Here is a 25835-nt window from a genome sequence, read left to right on the forward strand (position 1 = left end):
TTTAAAAAAAGATTTTATTTATTTATTTGAGAGGTAGAGTTATAGACAGAGGGAGAGACAGAGAAAAAGATCTTCCATCCTCTGGTTTACTCCCCAAATGGCTGCAATGGCCAGAGCTGGGCTGATCTGAAGCCTGCAACCAGGAGCTTTTCCAGGTCTTCCACCCAGGTGCAGGGGCCCAAGCACTTGGGCCATCTTCTACTGCCTTCTCAGGCCATAACAGAGAACTGAATCAGAAGAGGAGCAGCTGGGATATGAACTGACGCCCATATGGGATGCCGGTGCTGCAGGCGGAGGCTTAGCTCACTATGCCATAGCACTGAACCGAATTAGGTGCTTTCTTACCAAATTTATCATTGAAACTCTATAGTTTGGAAGTCCCAAGCTGAGGCTGGATGTCAAAATGGCAATCCAAAGTAACTGTAATTTTTAGCAAAATGTAGGCTAGCACAGAGGGTAAGAGGCAGTTGCAGTATTTGCTCATTTGGTGCTTTTCCCTCTTGATTTATTCTGTGATAAAGTGAACTGCAAAGGGAAGCAATTGCAATTAGGGTCACACACTAAGGTACCTTCTTCAATCCTACCTGTGCTGAAGTCTTGACAATGACCTTTGGACATTATTCCTTCCAAGGACCTGATCTTTTTCTTTTTTTTAAGATTTATTTTATTTATTTGAAAGACAGAGTTGCAGAGAGAGGTAGAGACAGAGAGAGAGGTCTTCCTTCCACTGGTTCACTCCCCAGATGGCCGCAATGGCCGGAGCTGCACAGATCCGAAGCCAGGAGCCAGGAGCTTCTTCTGGGTCTCCCACACAGGTGCAGGGGCCCAAGGATTTGGGCCATCCTCTACTACTTTCCCAGGCCATAGTGGCGAGCTGGATTGGAAGAGGAGCAGCCAGGACTAGAACTGGTGCCCATATGGGATGCCGGTGCTTCAGGCCAGGGCTTTAACCCACTGTACCACCACGCTGGCCCCCTGATCTTTTTCTTCCATTCACTGTCCTCTCACTGTCAGGTCTCAGTGCTCCACACTGAGGGAGAGATAAGAAACACTAAAATACAGTCGCTGCCTTCAAGATGGACTAGAAGGATTAAGACAACTCAGGCAGAAAATGATTAGGAGTGCAAGAGGCACACTGCTAATGCACTTTGGAGTTAGCACAGTGAGATTTCTTTTTTGTTGTTGTTGTTGGAGGGTGTTAAAGGGGCTTATCTGGAAAAGGGGGAACTTTGAGTTAAGGCTTGAAAGATGGGGATGGTGTCATGCCCGAACCTTGGAGATACCCTAACCTTGGAAATGCTTGTTTTTTGTGTTTCCTTTGTGAACTTTTCCACCAGGCCGTAGCCCCATGGGCTGGGAGGCAAAGGGGGAAGTGGGTTCTTGTCTGAGCCGACACCTCCTGCTGTGCGCGTCCATGCTTCACCATCCTCTCCAGATTCCCTAATACCCGAGGACAAGCCTTCCCCTCAATCTCTATATCCATCATCTTTCAAAGACATCTAACTCTGCCTCGAATGTTTTTTTCTAAAGATTTATTTATTTATTTGAAGGAAGAGTTACCGAGAGGCAGGGACAGACAGAGAGGAGAGAGAGAGAGAGAGAGAGAGAGAGAGAGAGTTCTTCCATCCACGGGTTCACTCACTAGATGGCCACAACAGCCACAGCTGCGTGGATCCGAAGCCAGGTCTCCCATGTGGTTGCAGGGGCCCAAGGACTTGGGCCATCTTCTACTGCTTTCCCAGGCCACAGAAGAGAGTTGGATTGGAAGTGGAACAGCTGGGAATCAAACCGGCGCCCACATAGGATGCCAGCACTGTTAATGGCAGCTTTACCTGCTATGTCACAGTGCCAGCCCCAGCCTAGAATGTTCATTAACCCCACAAACATACAGAGCTGTATGAAAATGATGTTTTTCAGGTTGAGCTGTAGCCCGATGACTTCTCTTAACTTCATGGGTATTTGGTGTCTGTTTCCTCAGGACGAATTCCAGACTTACTCTAGGAAAAAGGTAACATGGATCCACCTGGCAGCATTGGGCAGTGCCTTCGGTCTCACTCCTGACCACCCTGTCATTGCTGATGAGGAGTATATCATAAACAGAGCCATCAAAAAGCCGGACCTAGAGGTAAGACCACTTAGGGCTATTGCTGATGCCAGAGAAATCTAACCCAGTACCACAAAGTTAAGTCTAGGTCCTCCCTGGTGCCAATCCTCCACTGACAGTGTGATGAACACAGACTTTGGAGCCAGAGAGAGCTTGCTCCAAATCTCAGCTTTGTCCTAAGCAGTGCAGTTCTGGACCAACTAGCTCTGCTGAGCCTCAATTTTCTCTTCAATAAAATGATGATAATGCTCATCTCTGATATTAATTGGTGAAGTTCAGCAAATTAAGGAATACAATGATCAATACAGTGCCAGGTACATAAAAGATCTCCAAACCTATTAGCTGCTAATAGTGTCATGCTCCGTGTTGTAACCTGTGTTCACCTTACAGTAAAAGAAAATCATCCAGGAACATTCCAGGCAGTTTTCTTACAGCTACAAAATGACCTCATTTGAATTTTGTCATTCAAAGGTGTTTGGGATACTCCCTCTTCACTATAGTAAATGAATCCGTCTCAGAATATGGCTAGTAAACATTCATATTACAACACATTTTATAAGACAAATTGTTTTCTCTTACATTTATATATGTAGACAGCTGTTTGCTTTAGGAGTTCAAGGTCAGCTTTTTCAAATTGTTTCAATTGTTTTCACCTCATAGTCTTAGCTGCCAAAATAAACGTAACAGAGGAGCTCAAGTCCCTTCTCCTAGCAGATTGCCTCATTCACCTGGAAAGGTAGGATTCCCAAGTCTGCCTTAGGGACCTGGCCTCAGGGCCTATTGTCCTGAAATTCTTGCATCTTTAATTGCATTGAATAAATAAGTGCACAGCCAAATGAAAGGGATGCTCAAATAAACAAACAGAAACTGAGGGAGGGGCAGAGATCTTAAAATGGAAAATTCTCTATCAAAAAGCTTGATACCTTCATTTGCCAGCTCATGATATAGGGAGTTGGGCTACTGGCTGTCTCCCTGGAGTCTTGAGTTTATTTACAGAACTAGAGCAATAATCCTTCTCTGCCTGTTTCTCAGGGCGATTGTGAACCTAAAATAAGAAGACACATGTTAAGGTGATTTGTGAACTGCAATGAGCTATATTCACAATAGGGCCAGAACTTTGATCAGATTGGAGACGTCTAAGACACTGAAGCACTGGTGTCCATAACAGCACCCACAGCACCGAGGTGGTCATCATTTAGGGCCTTCTGCAGGGACTTTGAAGACTGCCCCAAAGAAACCAAGTCGGGTTTGCAAAGGAGGCTGAGGAGGCTCTAAGGACCATCTTGCAGGACTGCAGGCAGAACTGAAACCCGCTGCTTAACCTGTTAAACAGGATGCCCTGAGAGCGTGTGCCAACAAGAACTGCAGAGCAAGAAGCCTGGGGAGAGGAGCTCTTCCTGGTCCCTCAGAGGAAAGATGGAATCCACCCCGCAGGAGATGCTCAGTCTCCTAGTTAGGTGTCCTGACCCGAAGTGCCTGGAAATGAGCAAATGAACTCATCCCTCTCTTGACCTCTTCCCAGCTTCCAGAGGCCCTGAAGGTGATGAGGAGAGCAGATACGCTCCAGGCAGAGCAGTTGCCTGCTGGGGGAATCTCAAAGATGCTTCAAAGGTCCATGCTGGACTCGCCCTCTCACCGCGTGAGGAATGGCCTCAAAGAGCCTCAGACGGTTCCTAGTTGAAGGCCTGAGATAAAATGCACAAGTCAGCTGTTACTCCCTGTGAGTGCCGCCTTCATCTCTGGATGGTCCACGCCTCCGATGACTGTGCATGTCTCAGACTGTCTGTGGTTTCACCACCTCTCCATAGAGGTTCTCTAACTCCTCAGGGCTCCCATTCTATGGCAGAGTCTCCTTTACACACACACCCCCCCCCCTTTAAAAAAAAAAGATTTTCAAATGCATGGAATTAATAAAGTAGACAATCTTCACTTTATACAACTAGAATCATGATGTAAAGGGATTTTTAGATTTTCTTTTGAAAATTTTATATTGTATCCTTTGAGGGACTGAACATCGAAGTTAGATGGAGTGGAGCTAAAATTCCAGCCTTGCAAGTTACTTGACAAAATGAACTTCAAGTGCAAAGTGATGATGAAAACCCTATCTATCCTATCACAGGAAGGTGAAAAGACTAATGATAATATGTGAAGAGCATGAAGTTTATTTTTTAAAGATTTATTTATTTATTTATGTGAAAGGCAGAGTTACAGAGAGGCAGAGGCAGAGAGAGAGAAAGAGAGAGGTCTTCCATCCACTAGTTCACTCCCCAGATAGCTGCAATGGCTGGAGTTGCGCCGATCTGAAGTCAGGGGTCAGGAGCTTCTTCCAGGTCTCCCATGTGGGTGCAGGGGCCCAAGGGCCTGGGCCATCTTCCACTGCTTTCCCAGGCCATAGCAGAGAGCTGGATCGGAAATGGAGCAGCTGGAACTTGAACCAGCACCCATATTGGATGCTGACACTGCAAGCAGTGGCTTTACCCGCTATGCCACAGCACTGGCCCCAAGAGCCTTAAGTTGTTAACAAAAATAGTGGCCGTCATTACATTCCAGCTGTCTTTGCAAAACTTTAGGGAATATTGAGATGGAAAGTTAAATTCTGAGGCAAGAAACTTGAGGTTCCCTTAGGACCAGGACTGCTCGTTTGCTTCAGGGTTGGACACATTCAAATACTCTGCCCTCTAATTTTTAGCTTATGGAAGAAGTATTACCAGTGACAATTCCCTTCAATTTTGTAATGAAAATCAGTTAGATATGGGATACATTTCTAATACTTTATTTTGCAACTAACCTCATTGAAATAAATTCATTCCGTAAGAAAAAAAATAAAGCATTTCACACTTCTGCTTGCTAACTGTTAACAAACACGTGCACGCACATGCTTAATGGGTAGGATCAAGGTTCATTTGAGGTAACTTTGCATTGGAGTGCAGGGATTTAAACTATATTTCTGGTTGACATGGTTTTGAAAAGCATCCCTTCATTTATTTAATCAAAAATGTATTGAGCACTTAAAATGTTCCAGCTATCTACTGTTTCCAGTTTTATAATTTACTATCTAATGGCTACACTGACTGTAATATTCCTAGGTATAGAAGACAGAGGAGCTGAAGTGGAACTCAAACATTATCTGGCCAATTACCTCAATTTATTCATGGAGAAACTGAGGTGCAAAGAAATTCAGCTGAAGAAATTTAGTTGAAGCACACAATAGCTATAAAAGGAAGTCATGAGCACTGTTTCTCAACTTCGGCTGCACATTCAAATCATCTGGGGAAATTCTAAAATATCTTGCCCATGAAGCACTGCAGGCACTAAATCAGAATCTGCGGGTGGCAGAAGGCCCGGGCAAGCACAAGTGTTTTCTGAGGCTCCTTGAGAAGTCTGGGACTAGAACCATTTCCTCAGAGCAATATCACAGTCTCATTCCTTCTCTTTGTGCTTGGGTAGGCCAGCGGTTCATGGAAATCAGGTTCACACAAAACGTTCACACAGGAGCAAGAGAGCAGTCCCTCACCAGTGTTCGCCCGTCCCTCTCCTCTGCCAGCACCCTCAGGCCCTCGCTCTCTGGGGTCCACTTTCCCGCAATAGCCTCCTCTCTCCCCTTAAGTATTTGTTACCAGCCTAATCATTTTCAGCGTCCCCTGTAGGTTACTCCAAGGCCCACAGCCTGTGAGATGAAGTCCCAAATCCCTTATCCTCGCATTAAGGCCGCTCACAATCTGCTCTCTGGTCTTAGTTACTCTTCTGGTTTCGCTCCCCATGCTGCAGTCACAGGGACCCACTCCCTTGCCCCCTACTCCTCAGCTAACTTCTACACACTCCTAAAGTGCCCTGCTCTCTTCTCACCTGAGCCACCTTCTTCCAGTTTTCCAGTGTTGGAGCTCAGTTGTCATCTGCAGGATGCCTTCCACCATTTTCGTTCCATAGAGCTTCAAGACTATGCTTTTACTTCATTATGTCTTTGTTTCTACGACATGCACATACTGAACTATATAACATAGCTTTCTCTTTTTGGAATATTTTCTTCTCAATTTACAAAATGGTAGACTGCAGAGAGTGGGTTTATTTATTAATTAATACATTTACCCACATGGTAGGCCTGTGATAAATGTTTCTGAATTATGACTGTTTTTTTTAAAGATTTATTTATTTATTTGAAAGGCAGAGTTACAGAGAGAGAAGAAGGGCTAAGAAAGAGAGATCTTCTACCTGCTGGTTCACTCCCCAAGTGGCCGCAATGACCAGCTCTTGGCCAGGCCAAAGCCAGGAGCCAGGAGCTTCTTCTGAGTCTCCCACGTGGGTGAAGGGGCCCAGGCACTAGGGCCATCTTCTGTTGCTTTCCCAGGTGCATTAATAGGGAGTTGGGTCATTACTCAAAACTAAGCCCCTGTGGGATGCTGACATTGCAGGCCTCAGCTTAACCTGCTGCACCACAGCACCAGCTCCTGAATTACGATTTCTAATAAAGAGTGCCATTTGTGCAGTAGGAAAGGATAGACAAGTTCAGGAATGGTGAAATAGATAGATATATCAGGATTCTGTTTTTAATTCTCCCACAAATGCTTCTTCAGCCCGTGTGGTGTTGTGTCTTCTCTGATCCTCGAACTAGAGAATGGGTACTTTTCTTTTGCAGGTGAGATGCATAAAAGTGCAAAAAATAAGATATGTTTGGAACAATTTGGAAGAACAGTTTCAGAAAATTGGGTAAGTTCTTCTAGCAAGTGCATGCAGTAGAGGAAATTATTACCTCCGAAGTATGATTACTAAATATGTTCTTCTAATTATTATTATTTTAGTTCTTTGGAAGACTGGCTCAGTTCTGCCAAGATACACCTAAAATTTGGATCAGGTCTAACAAGAGAAGAACAAGAGATTAGGTACCATGAACACTGTTGTTTCTATAACTTCAAAGGACTGTTATCACTTAGTCAATTGATTAATATCATAATGCCCCATTTAGCACTATTAAATTAAATGCTTTCACATATATTATCTGCACATCCTCAGATAACAACCATTAGGGAGCCACAGAAGAATGCCACGGAAGACTTTTACTTCCCAATTCCAAGGCGGTTATGAGGCAGAGGATGTTGGCGGGGGGCACTGAAATGTCAGAGTCTCTTTATTTATTTTTTGACAGGCAGAGTTAGACAGTGAGAGAGAGAGATAGAGAGAAAGGTCTTCCTTCCATTGGTTCACCCCACAAATGGCTGCTACAGCTGGCGCTGCACCGATCCAAAGCCAGGAGCCAAGTGCTTCCTCTGGGTCTCCCATGCAGGTGCAGGGCCCAAGCACTTGGGCCATCCTCCACTGCCTTCCCGGGCCACCGCAGAGAGCTGGACTGGAGGAGGAGCAGCCGGGACAGAACCGGCACCCCAACAGGGACTAGAATCTGGAGTGCTGGCACCGCAGGCGGAGGATTAGCCTAGTGAGCCACGGTGCCGGCCCCTGAGATGTCAGAGTCTCTGCTGCTCTGAACAAATGTCTTTTCTCTGGGCCTTGTTTCTAAAATTGTGAAACTCTGTGAAGGTCCTGCTGGGGCTGTTTCTATGATTTTACACTCTCCCTCACTCCACTTCCAGTACTCTGGGACGACCTAGAGTCTTGGAGCGTCAGCATCCCTGGGAGACCATGCCTCACCCCTTTTGGATGAGAATCTTCATTTTAAACAAGTTCATCAAGTTATCTGTATGAATATGATAGTTTAAAAGTGTTGCTCTAGGGGCCGGCACCGTGGCTCACTAGTTTAATCCTCTGCCTGTGGCGCCGGCATCCCCTATGGGCACTGGTTCTAGTCCTGGTTGCTCCTCTTCCAGTCCAGCTCTCTGCTGTGGCCCAGGAAGGCAGTGGAGGATGGCCCAGGCGCTTGGGCCCCTGCACCCGTGTGGGAGACCAGGAGGAGGCACCTGGCTCCTGGCTTTGGATTGGCACAGCTCCGGCCGTTGCAGCCTTTTGGGGAGTGAACCAATGGAAGGAAGACCTTTCTCTCTGTCTCTCTGTCTGTAACTCTGCCTGTCAACTAAATAAATAAAATCTTAAAAAAAAAAAAAAAAGAAAGTGCTGCTCTAATCACATTCAGCCAAGCTTTTGGATTTGAGTGTCCCTGTGGAAGGTCTAAGGAGAGCGGTTTATGTTCTCAACCGTTAAAATAAGTCAGAATACCATTCTTCTGCATAATCCAAAAATGCATCTCTGGGTCTTCTTTTAGAGAGCTGTATAATTCTGTATATTGAGAGCCCCAGATCTTTCTACTCTGAAGGAAATTCTGCACAATTCCACGACTTCTGAGTAGGGGGTAGGATGATAATATATTCTCTTAATGACCATCTCATTCCTCTTCCATAGAACTGGAATTGAGGAGAGATAGAATTGAGATTATGCCAGGCCTGAAACTATTGGAATGAAACAATGGGCAACATGAAATACCCAAATCACTATTTGGGGCAACAGATTTTAGGTTAAGAGAAGCAATATGATCATGTGTGTTGTGTTCTTACCTGGGGCCCTCTCCTTCCTCCTGTTATTCTGAGAAGTATTGGAATGTTATGCAACAAGAGAGGGCTATGTTGATCTCACAAGAAAGTGATAAGAGAGTATATCTTTTTCTGGATGGGTGAGAAATGAGTTTCTTTGTTATTATTGCCAACTAAGTGACCTGTGCTCTCTTCCTATAGGAGGTTAATATGTGGACCTAACACCATTGATGTTGAAATCACACCCATTTGGAAACTGCTCATCAAAGAGGTGATTTCACCAGTATTTCCTCCCAGTGTTGGGTAGAAAACAAAGAAATTTGATTTTAGTCAAACAATCAGGGATGCTACTTATTAATAAATAACTGTAATTTCTGAGATATTTTGAAAGACTGTCAAGAATATTTTTTTCACATATCTTATCTCACGTGTGTCTTCAGGTGCCTCTTTTGCACATTGACTGACAAAATGCAGGGTGTGATGCTCATGTGTTTACTTACTATCTGTTGACTGGTTGAATATATGCTGATCCTCCCTCCTTCCCTCCCTCCCTCCTTCCTTCCTTCTTTCCTACCTTCATAATACTATGCTGTCTCACCCATTTCAATTTTGTGAAACTAAATTGATATATTTTTAAAAAACAATGTTTTTCTTAGGCAACATATACAATTTGCTCAGCACTCAAAATTTTGGAGAGAACAATATCATCTATTTAACATTACTAAGCTCTACTGATGCCAGTGTATGTATGGAGGGAAAGGAGGACCTGCTGATCAGATCACTTACTGAGTGGAATGTTCCTCTCGAATGCTGTCACTGCCTCCTCATGTTTCATTTTGCAGTGATTATTGTCAAAGCATTACCACAAAGCTGTACTGTAGATATTCCAGATCTGCATTTGGCCTCCATTCATCCTTGCCTTAAACAAATGCTTATTAATCTCAAGGTAATTTCTCAATATTTCCTTGAAGCACGAAAGAAGGCAAAGCAAACTGAGAGGAAGTTTTTACACACTTCTCTGACTAAAGGCAAGAGCTACCATTCTGGGTCTGGCTGGATAGAAACCAACCAGAGGGAATTTTAGCAAGGGTGCAAAGCAGGATTACAGCTCTTGGGGTCAAAGTCTCTCCCAACAGTGTTCTTCATGCTTCATTACAATTTACCACTTTCAACTCAGCTTTCTACTTATGGGAGAAAGTAACCTTCAACTCATCTGTTAAAGTCAAGTTCTGCAGTGGCCTAAAAGTATGTCACAGAGTAGAAGGCAAGACAGTCTTTTAGCTTTGTACACTCCAACTAAAATTTCAGCTTTTTCAATGTCAGTGCAGGTAAATGGGAGATGTCAATATCTACTCCTTATGCAACTAGTGGATGGTCACCATCATGACGCAAGAGACGTTGCTTTGTAAACTATAAAGTGCAGCAGCGATGAGAAATAAGTGCTGTGGGGTCAGACCGACATGGTTTAAGGCTTCACTCAGCCATGATCACAACTGTGTGATTGGACAAATTTCTCATGATCTAAGGCTCAGTTTCTTTATCTTTACAATGGAGATAAATTAGTAACTTCCAGTTAACAAGGTTATATGAAAATTCAATGAACAAATTCAGGTAGAGTTGCTGTTACTGTATCTGACAATGGTAATTACTGAATAAATTTAACAATAAGAGGAAGAATATTGTGTGGGATGATTTATGTCAGAGAGATGGCTATGAAAACAAACAAGTCAGTGAATAGCTAAGTGTGAAGCCTAACTATCTCCCTTGTCTTCCTATTTTTATGTCTGTCAACAGGTTCTAAATCCATTTTACATATTTCAACTCTTCAGTGTCTGTTTGTGGTTTAGTGAAGACTATAAGGAATACGCTTTTGCCATCATAATCATGTCCATCATTTCCATAGCTTTGACAGTGTATGATATCAGAGAGGTGAGTTTTTCTGTTAATTATGTGGTCTAAAAAAGAAAGAGAGCAGCAGTGACTTCATTGAAATTCTATTAGAAAGGAGAATCAGGACATAGTCCTGCCTACTTCATATTGATTGAGCCCAAGATTGTGAATGTCCAGCATGTAGGCCATGCTCAGTGACTTAGTCCCCTCCCTTCCCTTCCATTCCAAGTCCTGACCTGTCAAGTTATTTTTTTCCTCTCTTTAGTTCACTCAGGGATGATAGCCAGAGGCATACGCAAATGTTCAAAAATCATGAGTGAAGAAATATATGCAGAAAACACTGCCGGACCTTGAAGGTGGTGGGAGGGTAGAAGGTGGAGGAGTCTCCATTTAATATGAACTGCTTTGTCCTTTTTGTTTGGTTGGTACTCATTTGTCAAGGCCCCAGTTCAGCTCTTGGCTTTCCTAATGTCTACACCAGAGGACCTAGGTACTACTGAAAAATAATTGCATAGAACAGATTTCTTGGTTGCACTGTGAATCCATGAACGCCACTCTCGTCTGGGCAAGCTGTCTATGCCTGTGATCAGGTGCTTTCCTATTCTCTGAAATTAAGTTTCCAAGTCACCTCTCTCTTCAGGGTTCTGAGATGCCTGTTTTCCTGTACTCCACTTTCCCTCGAGTTCAATTGCTCCTCCCTCCACTCACTTCACAGAGAAGAGAGAAGTCATCTGACAATTCGCTCAACTCCCCACTCTCCCACTGCCAGCTACACATCTCCACAGCCCCTGCCTGCACACACTTCTCACTGCAGTGGAGAAAGCACCCTTTACTCGCTTGAGATGCCAACTTCTCTCATCTACTGGGGAGCCCATGCAGTCTGTGAGTGTGTCCTTCTCTCTCCCTCTCCCGACGAGTCCTCTCATCAGCATGGGACATTCCAAAAACCCTTCCACCTTAAAAACAAAGCTCAAACAGCCTGTTTGATATCTCTACCTTCATATCCAAAAATCACCTTAAATTCAAGACATGAAACATCAAACTCAAGAATTCCTCCCCAAATCAGCTCTTAAGGCTTACCTCACGTGGTGACACCACTGAGCATTCGTTTGGATAACCCTGAGACCTGGCTGCCATCCTTACAACTGTCTCTTTTTTCCTCCCTCCCAATCACACAGCAACTTCTGTTGATTTTTCAGGTCTTATTCACTTTCCCCCTCAACAATGTTGGTCCAAGTTGCCCTCATCCTCTGCCTGGCAATTGTCTCACAGTTTGTCTCCCTACATTTGCTCTTGCCTGCCTCCAACTCTATTCCACATAGCAGGTTGAACCACATTTAAAAGAAGTATTTATTTATTTGAATGGTAGAGTGTCAGAAAAAGAGAGAGAGAGACAGAGTGCAAGTTTCCATCTGCTGGTTTACTCCCTAAATGGCTGAGACAGACAGGGATGGACCAGGCTGAAGCCAAGAACCAGGAACTCTGGGCCGGCGCTGTGGCATAGTGGATTAAGCCTCTACCTGCAGTACTGGCATCCTGTATGGGTGGACCTGGCTGCTTCTCTTCTGATCCAGCTCTCTGTCTATGGCCTGGGAAAACAGTGGAAGATGGCTCAAGTGCTTGGGCCCCTGCACCCACATGGGAAACCCAAAAGAACATCCTGGCTCCTGGCTTTGGATTGGCCCAGCTCTGGCTGCTGTGGATATTTGGGGAGTGAACCAGCAGATGGAAGACCTTTCTCTCTCTCTCTCTCTCTCTCTCTCTCTCTCTCTCTCTCCCTCTCTGTAACTCTGCCTCTCAAATAAATAAATAAAATCTTAAAAAAAAAAAAGAACTAGGAACTCCATCTTGGTCTCCCACATGGGTGCCAGGGGTCCAAGCACTCAGACCATCCTCTGCTGCCCACCCCCACCCCCAGCCATGTGCATTAGTAGGAGTGCTCAATTGGAAGCTTAGTAGCTTGGCTTGAACTAGCACTCTGACATGGGACTCTGGCATCACAAGTGGTGGCTTAACCCACTGAGCCTCAATACCAGCACCACAATTTTGAAATGTAAACCCAACATGATTATTTCCATACTGTTACTACCTAGATGCTATAAAGTATTTCTATTGCTGCTCTTACAGTAAACTTCTAAAGCTCATCATGACTTTTAAGACTCTAAATCAGAGGTTCTCTGACTTTCTAGCATCTTAGTAATCTTAACTTTCTTTGAAGACCTCAAGGATTTTTAATTTTTTATGGGTTATGTCTTGATATTTCAAATCATAAAATATTCACTTCTTAATTCCTTAAAATAACAGTGTTAACCACATTACATGCTAAAACATAAAACATATTTTAAAAGGCAATAACTGTTTTCTGAAATGGAAATAATTTAGTGAGAATAATGGTATTGTTTTACATTTTTGCAAATGTCTTTCATGTTTGGCTTGGTAGAAAACAAACAGATTCTCAGGAGTGTTTCTGTGTTCAGTCTATTGTGATATTACACTCATTCGCTGTCTGGAAAACCCCACTGTACCTCTGTGGGAGAATGGGATTTAAAAAGTGGATTAATGTCTTAGTAGTGTTATGAAAAGAGTTTTCACTTCTCAGCCCCTATGAGAAAATTCCTGAAAGCCCTGAGGCATCCACAGACTGCTCTCTGAGGAACACTGAACTCCTGAAGCTGTAACTGCGTCTCTTCATTATGGTGCCTGTAACTTGAACTGCTCTGCCTGCACTTGTAACTTTCACTTGCTCTCACTTAGCTCTCCTCCTTCAATTCACCCAGCCTCCTTGCATCTTGCTCTCTCACCACACCAGTCTGTTTTCTGAAACACAGTCCTTTCTGTAGCCACAGAATGTTTGGACGTGCCACCTGGAACTGCCCTCACCCCTTTGATTAAAGCACTCCTACTCAGGTCTTAGGTTCAATGTTGCTTCTTCAGGGAAGCTTTCCTTTGTTTTCTTTGTTTTACATGCTCCAAGAACTTTCTCCCTCTTCTTAACGCTGATTGTAATTATGCATTTATGGAGGAGATTGTTTGATTGAAATGCATTTTGCTCAGTACATTGTAAGTTCCTTGATGGTTAAAAGCTGTGTCTCTGTTCACTTTTCTACTGCATCTCTTAGCATAGTTCCTGGCATACTCAAAGGTTGCTCAGTAAATGTTTGTTGAGTGAATGCACGGTGAATAAAAGAATGAGTCGACAGCAGAACACTCTGGTTTTCATTTCATCCTATTCTGTTCCTCATTTTTAGAACCCAGTTAGTTGTAAGTGATCTGAAGTCGGGAAATTTAGAGAGTGTCTTACTTTACAAAATCAGGATAGCAAAGTGCACACAGTGGAGGGCTAGGACTTTTCACCCCTGAAATCAATTAGAAGGTCTTCCACACAACACCTTCTCAACACATGGGGAAGCAGATCTAATTGTAGTTTATTCTTCTGTTGTCCCTGTTATGGATTCATTCTCAATCTTCAATATATTTCTTACATTAGAACACTGAACCACAAAGAAGTAACAGGAATCACCAAGCTCCTCAAACAGCAAGCTGATTAGGAGCTCTAATATGGGACAACTCAAAGCTGAAACAATGCTTCGTTCTTTAAACTATTTTGGCATAAACGCATATCTTGAGTTATGTGTTCTTGATGCAATCTACCTATTTAAAGAACTAAACACGAATTTGTAGTTTTCAAAAACTCTTTTGAGTCCAAGAGCATGCTGGGAAATGCCTCTCTGCAGAAGAGCACAGACTTCTTGCCAGGCAAGGAGCACGAGGAATTGGGTGCCTTCTCTGTGGAGGAGGAGGCTGCTCTGTCATTTGTCTCCAGCCAGTGTGTTCAGCCGGAAACCGATTTATATTTAAACAAAGCTAGCACCTTACTGAGTAAAATATCTGGGACCTCTACTCAAACAGATAAGGCTTTCTCTTTTTCCTTCTTTTTCAGCAATCTGTAAAACTCCACCGTCTAGTTGAGTCACACAATAGCATTACAGTCTCTGTTTGTGGGAGAAAAGGTAAGTTCCTTCTTTCAGATTTATGTTTTCCATGTGAAATGAGAAAAGGACTTGAATTTCCATTTTTTTTAAGATTTACTTATTTATTTGAAAGGAAGATTTACAGAGATCTTCCATCTCCTGTTTCACTCCCCAAATGGTTGCAACAGCCAGGAATGGGTTAGGCCAAAGCCAGGAGCTAGGAGCTTCTTCTGGGTCTCCCATGTGGGTGCAAGGGCCCAAGCACTAGGGCCATCTTCTACTGCTTTCTCGGGCACATTAGCAGGGAGCTGGATTGGAAGTGGAGAAGCTGGGACTAGAACTGGTGCTCATAAGGATGTTGGTGTCACAGGTGGCAGCTTAACCCATTACTCCACAATGCCAGCCCCTTGAATTTCAATTTTTGATTGTTGTTCCTACCCTCCTCTTTACATGTATATATTTTTTGTGCATTTGCTTATGGGAGCGAGGAACTTGAGATCTTTCCACCTTTAATAAGCTACTTTATTGAAGTAGAATGAACATAGGATAGAGTGATTGCACTTACAGTGTGCAATTTGCTAAGTTCTGACTAGGTCAGTACCCAGGAAAGCACTCCCACATTCTAGAGAATGCCGTGGGTCACACCAGGGTTGGCTTGTGCCTGTTTGTAGTGCTTCCCTTCCCCTCTCCCTCCTCTACCATAGTCAGGTTATCATTTATTTTCTTCCTGTCACTTTAGATTGGCTTCCATGTTTGGAATTTTGTGTGAATGGTATTGTTCAGTACACATATTTTGTCTTTCATTATATATTTTGGTTTCAGTTTTGAGGGTCAAAGTTCATAATTATCTTGTGCGTCATCCATTTTGTTTAGTGTTGATAGTTCGTTCCTTTTAATGCCTGAGACTATCGAGTTGCCCGGATACACTAGTTAATTCATCCACTTACCTATTGATGAATATTTGGATTCTTTCCAGTGTTGGGCTGTTGTAAATAAAGCTTCTATGCACACGTGGATACAGATCTTTGTATGGATAACTAATTTTATTTCCTACAGGAAAATGCCTAGCTGTAGGATGGTTGGGTCATGTGGTAGATGGCCAGACTTTTTTCAAAGCGGTTGTACCATTTTATGTTCCTACCAACAGTGTATGAGAGCTCTAGTTGCTCCACATTCTCAACACTTGATATGATTGGTCTTTTTAATTTTAGCCATCTTCATATATGGTAGTATCTTGCTGTCATTTTAATTTTCATTTCCCTAGGGACTGATGGCCTTGAACATCTCTCTCTCTCTCTTTATTATGAGAGGCTGTCAACTCAGTGGTTAAGGCTGAATTTGAATTCTGAGTGTGCATCCTGCCATGTCTCTATTTTATTTATTTATTTAAAGATTTATTTATTTATTTTTTGAAAGTCAAAGTTATACAGAGAGAGAAGGAGGAGGCAGAGAGAGAGAGAGAAAAAGAGAGAGAGAGAGAGAGTGAGAGAGAGAGGTCTTCCATCCGCTGGTTCATTCCTCAATTGGCCGCAATGGCTAAAGCTGCACCAATCTGAAGCCAGGAGCCAGGAGCTTCTTCCAGGTCTCCCACGCAGTAGCTGGCACCGCGGCTCACTAAGCTAATCCTTCAGCTGCAGCACCAGTACTCCAGGTTCTAGTCCCAGTTGGGGCCCTGGTTCTGTCCCGGTTGCTCCTCTTCCAGTCCAGCTCTCTGCTGTGGCCCAGGAAGGCAGTGGAGGATGGCCCAGGTGCTTGGGTCCCTGAACCCACATGGGAGACCTGAAGGAAGCTCCTGGCTCCTTCCTGGCTTCAGATCAGCACAGTGCTGGCCATAGCGGCTATTTGGGGGGGGTGAACCCACAGAAGGAAGACCTTTCTCTCTATCTCTTCTCTCACTGTCTAACTCTGCTTGTCAAAAAAAAAAAAAAAAGACATAGACGTTCATCATTCATTTGCTCGTAGTTTTCTCACAGTTGTGCAGATCTCTGGATGGCTGCATTGGGGGCGGAGCCTCTGCAGGGCTTTGCAGCTTTCCTGGACAGTTAACACCACAATGCTGTGCTCCTGTGAGCTCATGCCACTGTGGACCCCATAGACCTTCAACCCTGCTGTGAATTCAGGGACTCGTCAGGACTTTGTCTGTATTCCCTCTCCCTACGTGGTGGTTTGATAACTCTTTAAAGACAATCATCTGGGCAAATGTCCAGTGCCTGCATTCATTTCCCATCTCTTTCATTGCTTGACGTTCAGTGTCTAAAAACCAATGCCACGTATAATATGTGTGGTTTCTAATTGTTTCAGATGAAAGATAAGTGTGGTTCTTTTTATTCTACCTTGGTTGGAAGTGAATTTCCATCTTTCAAAAATATCCTGGTCATTTGCTTGTTCTCACCTTTAATGATGAAAAACTTTGAGCATATGTAACAGTAGAGAGAATACTATAATGCAACCCTGTATCTATTACCTAGATTTAATAATTATCAAGTCATTGATTTTTTTCATCTGTTCCACAAGCTCTCTTATCTTGGATTATTTTGGAACCATCTCAAATATCATATCATTTCATTTGAAAGCATTTCAAAATATAAGGACTTATTTTAATTCCTTTATCACATTTGAAAAAACTCCATAACTTTAAAATATACCAATCACATAGGCAGTGCTCAAATTTCCTAAATTTTATTATAAGTGTGTGCATGTGTATATACTTATGAATCATAATTTATTATATGTAGTTATTATATATTCTGTATAAAGATATTTTGAAAAATGTTAACATTTTATGCATTATTATATAAAATACATTATATATAGTTTAGGATCCAAATGAAGTTCATAACTTATAGTTGATTTATTTCCATCTATAGGTTCACTCCTCCATTTCTTTTCCTTGCAAGTTTTTTGTTAAAGAAAATAAGTTGTTTGTCTTGGGATTTACATAGTTTAAATGAATTTTTTTTAATGTTGGTAACTAGCTCTGGAGGCTTGAGGTGTTGGTAAGAATACTTCAAGAAGGGGGCCAGCGCTGTGGCACAATGGGTTAACGCCCTGGCCTGAAGCGCCAGTATCCCGTATAGGTACCTGTTCAAGTCCTGGCTGCTCCTCTTCTCTGCTATAACCTGGGAAAGCTGTATAAGATGACCCAAGTCCTTGGGCCCCTGCACCTGTGTGGGAGACCGAGAAGAAGCTCCTGGCTCCTGGCTTTGGATCGGCACAGCTCCAGTCATTGTCACCAATTGGGGAGTGAACCAGCGGATGGAAGACCTCTCTCTCTCTTCTCTCTCTCTCTCTCTCTCTGCCTCTCCTCTCTCTGTGTAACTCTGACTTTCAAATAAATAAATAAATCTTTTAAAAAATGAGAATACTTCAAGGTGGACATTGTACACTGGAGGCACATCATATCTGATTGTCTTTTTGTGACATTGACAGAAATACATGCTCATGATTTGTATCTATTACTTGACTAGCAGCTGCACACTTTTACTTCTCTCACACCATTTTCATATACTAGATGGAGTATTTCTATAAAGAGAAACACCCTTCTTCAATTATTGCATTACTCTGAGATTCAGTTCAAGCAATAGAACAAATATTTGAATATTTCTCTTTATTTAACAGCTTTCAAAATAATTGGTGGATCATGTAACATAGCAACTTTTTAAAAGTGTTGCAATGTTAGATATGGTTAATGTTTTTCCATCCATTTACATTTTTATTCCTGATTTTACTCAAATTATCCCATCTTTGACCATGAAGAGCCGCTTTAAGATAGGGCCCTGAGTTTAACATGAGCCCATAAACTTATTTGGAAAACTTTTGCCCCACACCTGGATACATCCATTTCTAAAGAGTCCTTGGTTAGGGTACTACAGACTTCAGAGTGTTAGGAATGCTCCTTGCAACGGTGTTAGTCACAGTTCCTAGGCCTCATCAAATGACATACTTCAGATGTAATTTTTAAGGATAAAATAAATTATGTTCATACTGATATTGCCAGTTCAAGTTTAGAACTTTGGAGATTTTACCTGACTTTGTTGCTTATACTTGTATCTCTCCTTTATCAATCCCAAAAGTTGTGATTCACAGACATGAAAAAATTATCCTTGCTTTTCCTGATTAGGCACAATAACCTCAGGATAGTGAGTGAGCATCATTATGTTTCAGAGGTCTTGCTTGTTCTCTTTTGTGATATCCCAATAGAAATGTGCAGTCAATTTTTAAATATTGTTATCTGTAAATTTATTACACTTACATTTTTCAATTCTCATGTTAATGTTTTATTAATACAAAGAGAACAGATTCAATGTAGTTCATAGATACAATTCTGAGTGTAATAATATTTCCCATCCTCCCTTCCTTCCTTCCTCCCGTGCTCTCTATTTCCCTGACTTTCTTTTTTAATTTTTGAGCTAAAATATTTTCAATATACATTATACTCAAATGCTTGAAGCTCCACTAAATAAAGAGTTCAACAAGCAGAAATTAAAAACACCCTATTTCAGCAGGAATCTAGACAAGGCTTATAAATAATAATCAAATGAAAAATGACAATTTCACTCAGATACAGTAAATTTTAAACTATTATGCCCTAAAGTCCCTCAAAATAGTTGTCTACATGGTTCTATTAAAAACTTGATAGGTTCATTTCCCTCATTTTGCTCTAAACTTTATTTTTGTATAATTTTATTTAGATATTAGAAAAAAGAACTACATGGCTTGAAATCAATAAAACAGAAGATGTTTGACGCATCTAGTGCTTTCCCTCTTTCCTCTTCTTGGTGTCCTCATTCTCCTCATACTAGTCATTTTTGTTCATGTGATTTATTCTTACATGAAAAATATAAAGAATTATATATAACTTCATAGCCATATTTTACATATACAGCATAGGATATATATATATATATATGTACATATATGAGGGATCTTCAAAATGTTTTTGGAAATGCATATTACGAAAAAACTATGCATGGATTTCCATAATTTTCACATCAAAATAAATTTATTTTTAATTTTGTTTTCCATGAAATGTTGAAGTCCTCTTGTATTTTTGCTTCTGTTTATTGAAATAAATAAGAGTATACCACATTTTTAAAAAATATTTCCTATTATGTACACTTTACATACTTAGTGATGTCTGCCAAGGATACTTTAAGAGTAGTGTGTCTAGATTCCTTCACTCATTATCTAGGCTGCACAGTACTCTCTGGTGTAGAGGAACCATTGTTTATTCAATCAGCTCTTTTTTGAAGACTTTTTCCCCCTCAGTCTTTCACTATTAAACATAGTGCTTGTAATAGAAAGCCTTCTGCATGTCTTTTCACATTTTTGCCAAGACATCTTTGGTAGAGATTTTGAGAAGTAAATTTGCTAGGTTAAAGAATAAATGCATATGTAATTTTGCTAGATAAATATTGCCAAATTTCTTTCCATAGATATGGTGTTAATTTGCATTTGCACTAGCAATGTGTGAGTGCCTCTTTTCTCACAGCCTTGCTACCAGAATGTGCTGGCAAACTTTTTAGATTTATCTAATCAGATAGGTGAGCGATGTTATCTTACATATCTCTTTTTTTCCCAAAAAATAATTTAAAGAATATAGTTACAAGAATAGTTTTTCCCATAACTATTTGAAAAAAAAAAAACTGCCAATGTGTGACTTCAAAAAACTGCCAATGTGTGACTTCATGATCTCCACACAGTCTAGTGTGTATTTCTTTTTATAAAATTATTTATTTGAGGCTGGCGCCATGGCTCAATAGGCTAATTCTCCACCTGCGGCGCCAGCACACTGGGTTCTAGTCCTGGTCGGGGCTCCGGATTCTGTCCCGGTTGCCCCTCTTCCAGTCCAGCTCTCTGCTGTGGCCTGGGAGTGCAATGGAGGATGGCCCAAGTGGTTGGGTCCTGCACCCGCATGAGAGACTAGGAGAAGCACCTGGCTCCTGGCTTCGGATCAGCGCGGTGCGCCAGCCGCAGCGCACCAGCCACAGCGGCCATTGGAGGGTGAACCAACGGTAAAGGAAGACCTTTCTCTCTCTCTCTCTCTCTCTCTCTCTCTCTCACTGTCCACTCTGCCTGTCAAAAAAAATTATTTATTTGAAAGAGAGAGAGAGAGAGAGAGAGAGAGAGGATCTTCCATTCACTGGTTGACTCCCCCAAAAAACTTCAACAGCTGGGGCTGAGTCAGGCTGAAGTCAGAAGTCTTGAACTCATTGCAGGTCTTCCACATGAGTAATAGGGACCCAAGTAGTTGGGACATGGCTTGCTGCCTCCCAGGGTGCACATTGGCAAGAATTTGGAATTGGTGGTGAAGTTGGGTTTTGAACTCAGGCACGCTGATACAGGATGTGAGAGACCCAACCAGTGTCTTAGCTGCTGCACCATGTGGCATTTGAATTGTTTTCAACAGGTTTAGATCAGGCTACTTTCTCTAGGAAATGATTGGGGCAGTGGTTATAATGTCAGACATGGTGGTTTATTTCCATCCATTGGATATTTTATTTCTGTTTTTGCTGAAATTATCCTATCTTTGAAGACTCCCTGGATGTGCATTGGTAGGAAGCTGGATCAGAAGTGGAGCTGGGGTTCCAATATGAATCCAGGGGCTCCAATATGGGAAGCAAGTGTCCCAAGTGGTGACTTAATTGCTGTGCAAAACACTTGCTCCAAGTGTGCATTTATTAAAGACAGACAATCTCCAAAACAACAGTGCATTCAAGAAGTTAATATTGACAAATTATTAGGAAATAATGGCTAGACCTTATTCATGCTTTGCTAATTTCTCAATAACATTCTTTTTGGATGGGGATCCAACATCACATACTTTGTCTGCATATCTCTTCAATCCGTTTCAGTTTTGACTTCCATGCCATTGACTCTTTCGACTCTCATTATTTTGTAGACTGTTGCCCAAATTTGATTTGTCTGATGCTTTCTAAATGTCCCTTACTTTGATTTTATCTGATATTTTCTCGGTTAAATTCAATATACATTGCTGCCTGTCATATCACAGGTGTAATATTGTGGTCTCTGTACTTCCTCTCAGGTGGTACATACTTTAAATTTATCTTATTAGTGTTGATGATAACTTGTATTATTTAATTAAATAATGTCTGCCATTGTAAATTTACTCTCTTCCTCTTTGTAATAAACAGTTATTTTGATGAGAGATATGTTGAGACTATATAAATAGACCCTGAAATTTGCACTCACTATTTTTATACTCACTGATGTTTCCTGGTTAAATTATTACTTTGATACTTGCCAAATAATAATCTTCTAATTTTATCTTTCTACATTAATTAATTGCCATTTTGCTGAAGGGAAAGCTACATTTTCTCCCCATTTACTTATGGCGCTATGTATTCATGAATTCTGTATTTTACTCAATGGCTATAGCTCTTTATGAGCATTATTTACCTGCTACAGACTCAGGCTCAGAGGCCTTTAAGTTGCTTTTGATATATTTTTGCCATGTCCCCCACATTTCCCAACTTGTTGACACAACAAGCTGCTCTGCTTATGTTACACTTTTCTGGGCCCAGCCTTATAATAGGACATTTCTTCAAGGAAATTTGGTTCTCTTTGGGGGTGATGGAATTTAGAAACCAAAATTTGGACAATGGATATACTTATTATTATTAGGGTTTGATTTTAGGATCTTTCAGATGACAGAATTAAAGACTATATGTACAAGCAAGTAGACTAGCAAATATATACATATGTGTGTGTATGTATGTATATATACTCACATATAGTCTTATATACAATTACATTTATTTTTTATTTTTTTAAGATTTATTTATTTATTTGAAAGTCAGAGTTATACAGAGAGAGGAGAGGCAGAGAGAGAGAGAGAGGAGAGAGGTCTTCTGCTCGATGGTTCACTCCCCAGTTGCCCCCAACAGCCAGAGCTGTGCCGATCCAAAGCCAGGAGCCAGGAGCTTCTTCCGGATCTCCCACATGGGTACAGGGGCCCAAGGACTTCTGCCATCTTCTACTGCTTTTCCCAGGCCATAGCAGAGAGCTGGATTGGAAGAGGAGCAGCCGGGACTAGAACTGGTGCTCAAATGGGATGCTGGTGCTTCAGGTCAGGGTGTTAACCCGCTGTGCCACAGTGCCAGCCCCTACAATTACATCTATATAATTGCTCTTCCAGGTCTTCCACATGGGTGCTGGGACCCGGGGACATGGGCCATCTTCCACTGCTTTCCTAGGTGCATTAGCAGGGAGCAAGATTAGAAGTGGAACAGTTGGGACTCAAATTAGAGCCTAGATGGGATGCTGGTGCTGCAGGCTATGCTTTTAACCTGCTGTGTCACGGCTCCAAGCCCGAGAACTATCTTTCTTTTAAAAAAATTTTTGAAGTGTCTTGGTTACTTTTTCGTTGATTTCCAACTCAGATAAATGATGAACGATGTCTCTGTGGGAAAATAACCTCACTCAACTCTGTTTCCTTGTATTTTCAGATGGAGTCCAAGAGTTGGAATCCCGCTTCCTGGTGCCTGGAGATTTATTAATTTTGACAGGGAACAAAGTACAAATGCCATGTGATGCCCTTCTGATTGATGGCAGTTGTGTGGTAGATGAAGGCATGCTGACAGGTGCGTTTCCATCTGCACAGTCTAGGGCCACCAGGGCTGTCTCTCACACTGCACTGCTGTGGCCCCAGCTCCTCTGGCCCCTGAATGACAACGTGGGGGCTGCTGTGGGACCCTCCTATTTCCAATCTTAGTCTTACTGTGGATGGATGTGAGAATCCAAGCAAAAGCTGCTATGTGTTCAGTATCATGCAATCCTAACTTTTTGGGTAGTTTGCATTCCCTGCTTGAATGAATGATTACAACCCTCTCATTATATCTGAAAAGACGTTAGAGGTGATGAGGTCTTTCAGAATGGTCTGTCACTTTTGTGCTTAATTTTTTTTAATGTAAAATAAGTCTTTGGATGAATTCGGAGGGTTTGAAAACCATCGATGACATCCTGAAATCTACTGGATCAAGTCCCAGCTCTTTCTAGCTGAGCTTAAAAATGTTAAAAGATCCTGGTGATGCCGCTGGTAGATCTGGGTATTTTGGAATAATGCATTTTAAGAGGGTGCTCGCTAAACATGTCTTTCTCCTCAAACATTCAACTTGTCTGTCTGAGGTAAACATTCCAAAATCTTTTCCCTGACTGGAAATTATACAGTGTGTACATGTAGAGAACCATCACATGGTACCCCAGAAATGCACAATTTTTGTGTGTCAGTTAAATGCAAAATATAAACAAATAAACAACAAGTATTAAGTGGTATGCTGCAGCTGGGAGGGTCCTGAGAGGCCACCTCACTTCACAGGTGTGGCCCAGAGAGGAATGATTGCTAGAGCTCGCGCTGCATTGATTTTGCATGTATATAGCACGTTGGGCAGGTGATGTGTCAGCATTTCTGTCAAATGAAGACGACGTGATCAGTCCTAAATGCACAGGGTCGTACTGTAGTTCCTATCAAAATCCAAACAAATCCATGTCTGCTAGGCAGACCAGGAAGGCATGAGATGGAGACAAGAACATACATCTCCAACCTATGTGAGCATATGAAAAAATGCCTCTCAGCTCGTGGTAGATCAGGGCCCTTCCTCTCAAGAATCCATAGGCTCATACACATTCCTGAATGCTGGGACGTTAGCACTTCAGTTACCACTTTCCTGATGGAAGTAGCCCTGAGATCCTGGAATAGAACTGACTTTTTCCTGCTCCACTCTGCAAACCAGCAGAAGGCTTTCCATGTGTGATCCTCAGAACAGGCCATAGTCTCTTTCACTATTTCATCACTTACTTGTGTTCACCCTTCAACCCACAGCAAAAATTGTCAGGTACCTACCGCCAAATCCAAAGGATTCCTTACATTTCTCCTCTTATTGACCTTTCTGCCGCATTGGACTATTCTGACTATGCCTTCTGAAAATTCTCTTCTGCTGACTTTCTAAGACAAAACTCTCCAAGTTCAGTTTCTTCTGCAGTTGGTCTTTCTCCACCTCCTTAGTTGCTGTACTGCTCAGGGCTGTGTGCTCGTCCTTTCCTCTTCTCACCCTACGCCGGTCCTCTAAGTCATCTGTCTCTGTGGCTTTAACAATCATTTATAAGTCAATGAGCTCTGAGTAAGTCTCTCCAGTCAAGTCCTTCACCTGAGCTCCAGGCCCAAGTAAGTACATCACTGCCTACAGGGCACTTCAGTGTCATCATTCTCCAAGTCAGCTCCAAGTCACAGTAGCCAAAGGCAGGTTCTTCCTCCTCTCCTGTAATCCCTCTGTTGACGAATAATAATGCCACCCTCTGCTCCACCTCTTAAGTCAAGAACAAGGAAACCCTTTTAAATTCCTCTGTCCGTGTGATCTGTCAATATAAAAATACCCTTGGATTTTGTGGCTTCTTATTTCCTTGTTTGATGACCCCAGTGTATCCCATGTGTGCCCACTGCTGGCTGCCACGGTTCAGACATTAGGCCCTCCAATGGGACTCTTGTGACCACAGCTCATCTGCATGTGCGCTGTGCTCAGAGTGAGTCTCTTCTACATACACAGGCTATTTCTCTCGGGAGCAAAGCAGTGAACAATGCCCCCTTTCCCGTCAGCACCAGGGCCTGCTGGAAAATGTTGAAACACTTCTGATTGGTACTCCTAGGGCTCTCCAGTGGAGCTCCCGGGACCTCTGATTGCACACACCCCACGCCTGAGATTGCACAGCTTCTTATTCTCTATGTGGTCATTTGCAGCTTATTTTTAGCAAATTAGCCCTTTTGGTACACAACCCTCAGCCCTGACAATACAGATCACACTTCTGTCTCCCACTTGAAACTACGGGCCTCTTAGAAACACGAGCTCTGCTTGTCCTGGTATCTCCACTACCCAGGGTCGTCTCTGCCACCTGGCAAGCTTGTGCCAAACGTCAGTTGTATGGTGAGTAAGTGCAGGCTGGATTTAAATGAGTGAGGTGCCTGACCTCCGGAAATGAGATTCTCATTTTCCATAGGAGAAAGTATTCCAGTCACTAAAACTCCGTTACCCAAGATGGATAGCGCTGCACCCTGGAAAACACAGAGTGACGCAGACTACAAGCGGCATGTCCTCTTCTGTGGGACAGAGGTCATCCAGGCCAAGGCCACTTGCTCCGGGACCGTGAGAGCCGTAGTGCTGCAAACTGGTTAGTGCCTCCTCCTGGCTGTTGTTAGAGTTCTTTACATAATTGTGGCAAATTTGGCTAGTGCCTTAAATTTATTAGGCAAGGAGCAGTCTTTAGATAACAACCCAAATATATGTAAATGAATGTCTTTTAACTGGCATATGAGCTATGGCATATGCTGTTGAGTAAAAATGATAATACCGAGGACAAGAATGACTATTTGTGTGCTTTGCCCAT

General features: G+C 42.3%; 1 protein-coding gene across 6 annotated transcripts in view; it reads left to right on the top strand.

Moving 5' to 3' along the window:
* Positions 1-25835, top strand: part of ATP13A4 (ATPase 13A4) — a 182925-nt gene that overhangs the window by 81598 nt on the left and 75492 nt on the right. For all 6 annotated transcript variants that reach the window (XM_070072346.1, XM_070072347.1, XM_070072348.1 and 3 more), the window contains 8 exons: positions 1979-2125; positions 6738-6808; positions 6901-6981; positions 8779-8848; positions 10372-10506; positions 14408-14477; positions 22907-23041; positions 25449-25619. In XM_070072346.1, coding sequence (XP_069928447.1) covers positions 1979-2125; positions 6738-6808; positions 6901-6981; positions 8779-8848; positions 10372-10506; positions 14408-14477; positions 22907-23041; positions 25449-25619 — 880 coding nt within the window. The remainder of the gene's footprint in view (positions 1-1978; positions 2126-6737; positions 6809-6900; positions 6982-8778; positions 8849-10371; positions 10507-14407; positions 14478-22906; positions 23042-25448; positions 25620-25835) is intronic.

Source organism: Oryctolagus cuniculus, chromosome 4 (genome assembly GCF_964237555.1).
Source record: "Oryctolagus cuniculus chromosome 4, mOryCun1.1, whole genome shotgun sequence".
In the NCBI taxonomy this organism is placed as follows: Eukaryota; Metazoa; Chordata; class Mammalia; order Lagomorpha; family Leporidae; genus Oryctolagus; species Oryctolagus cuniculus.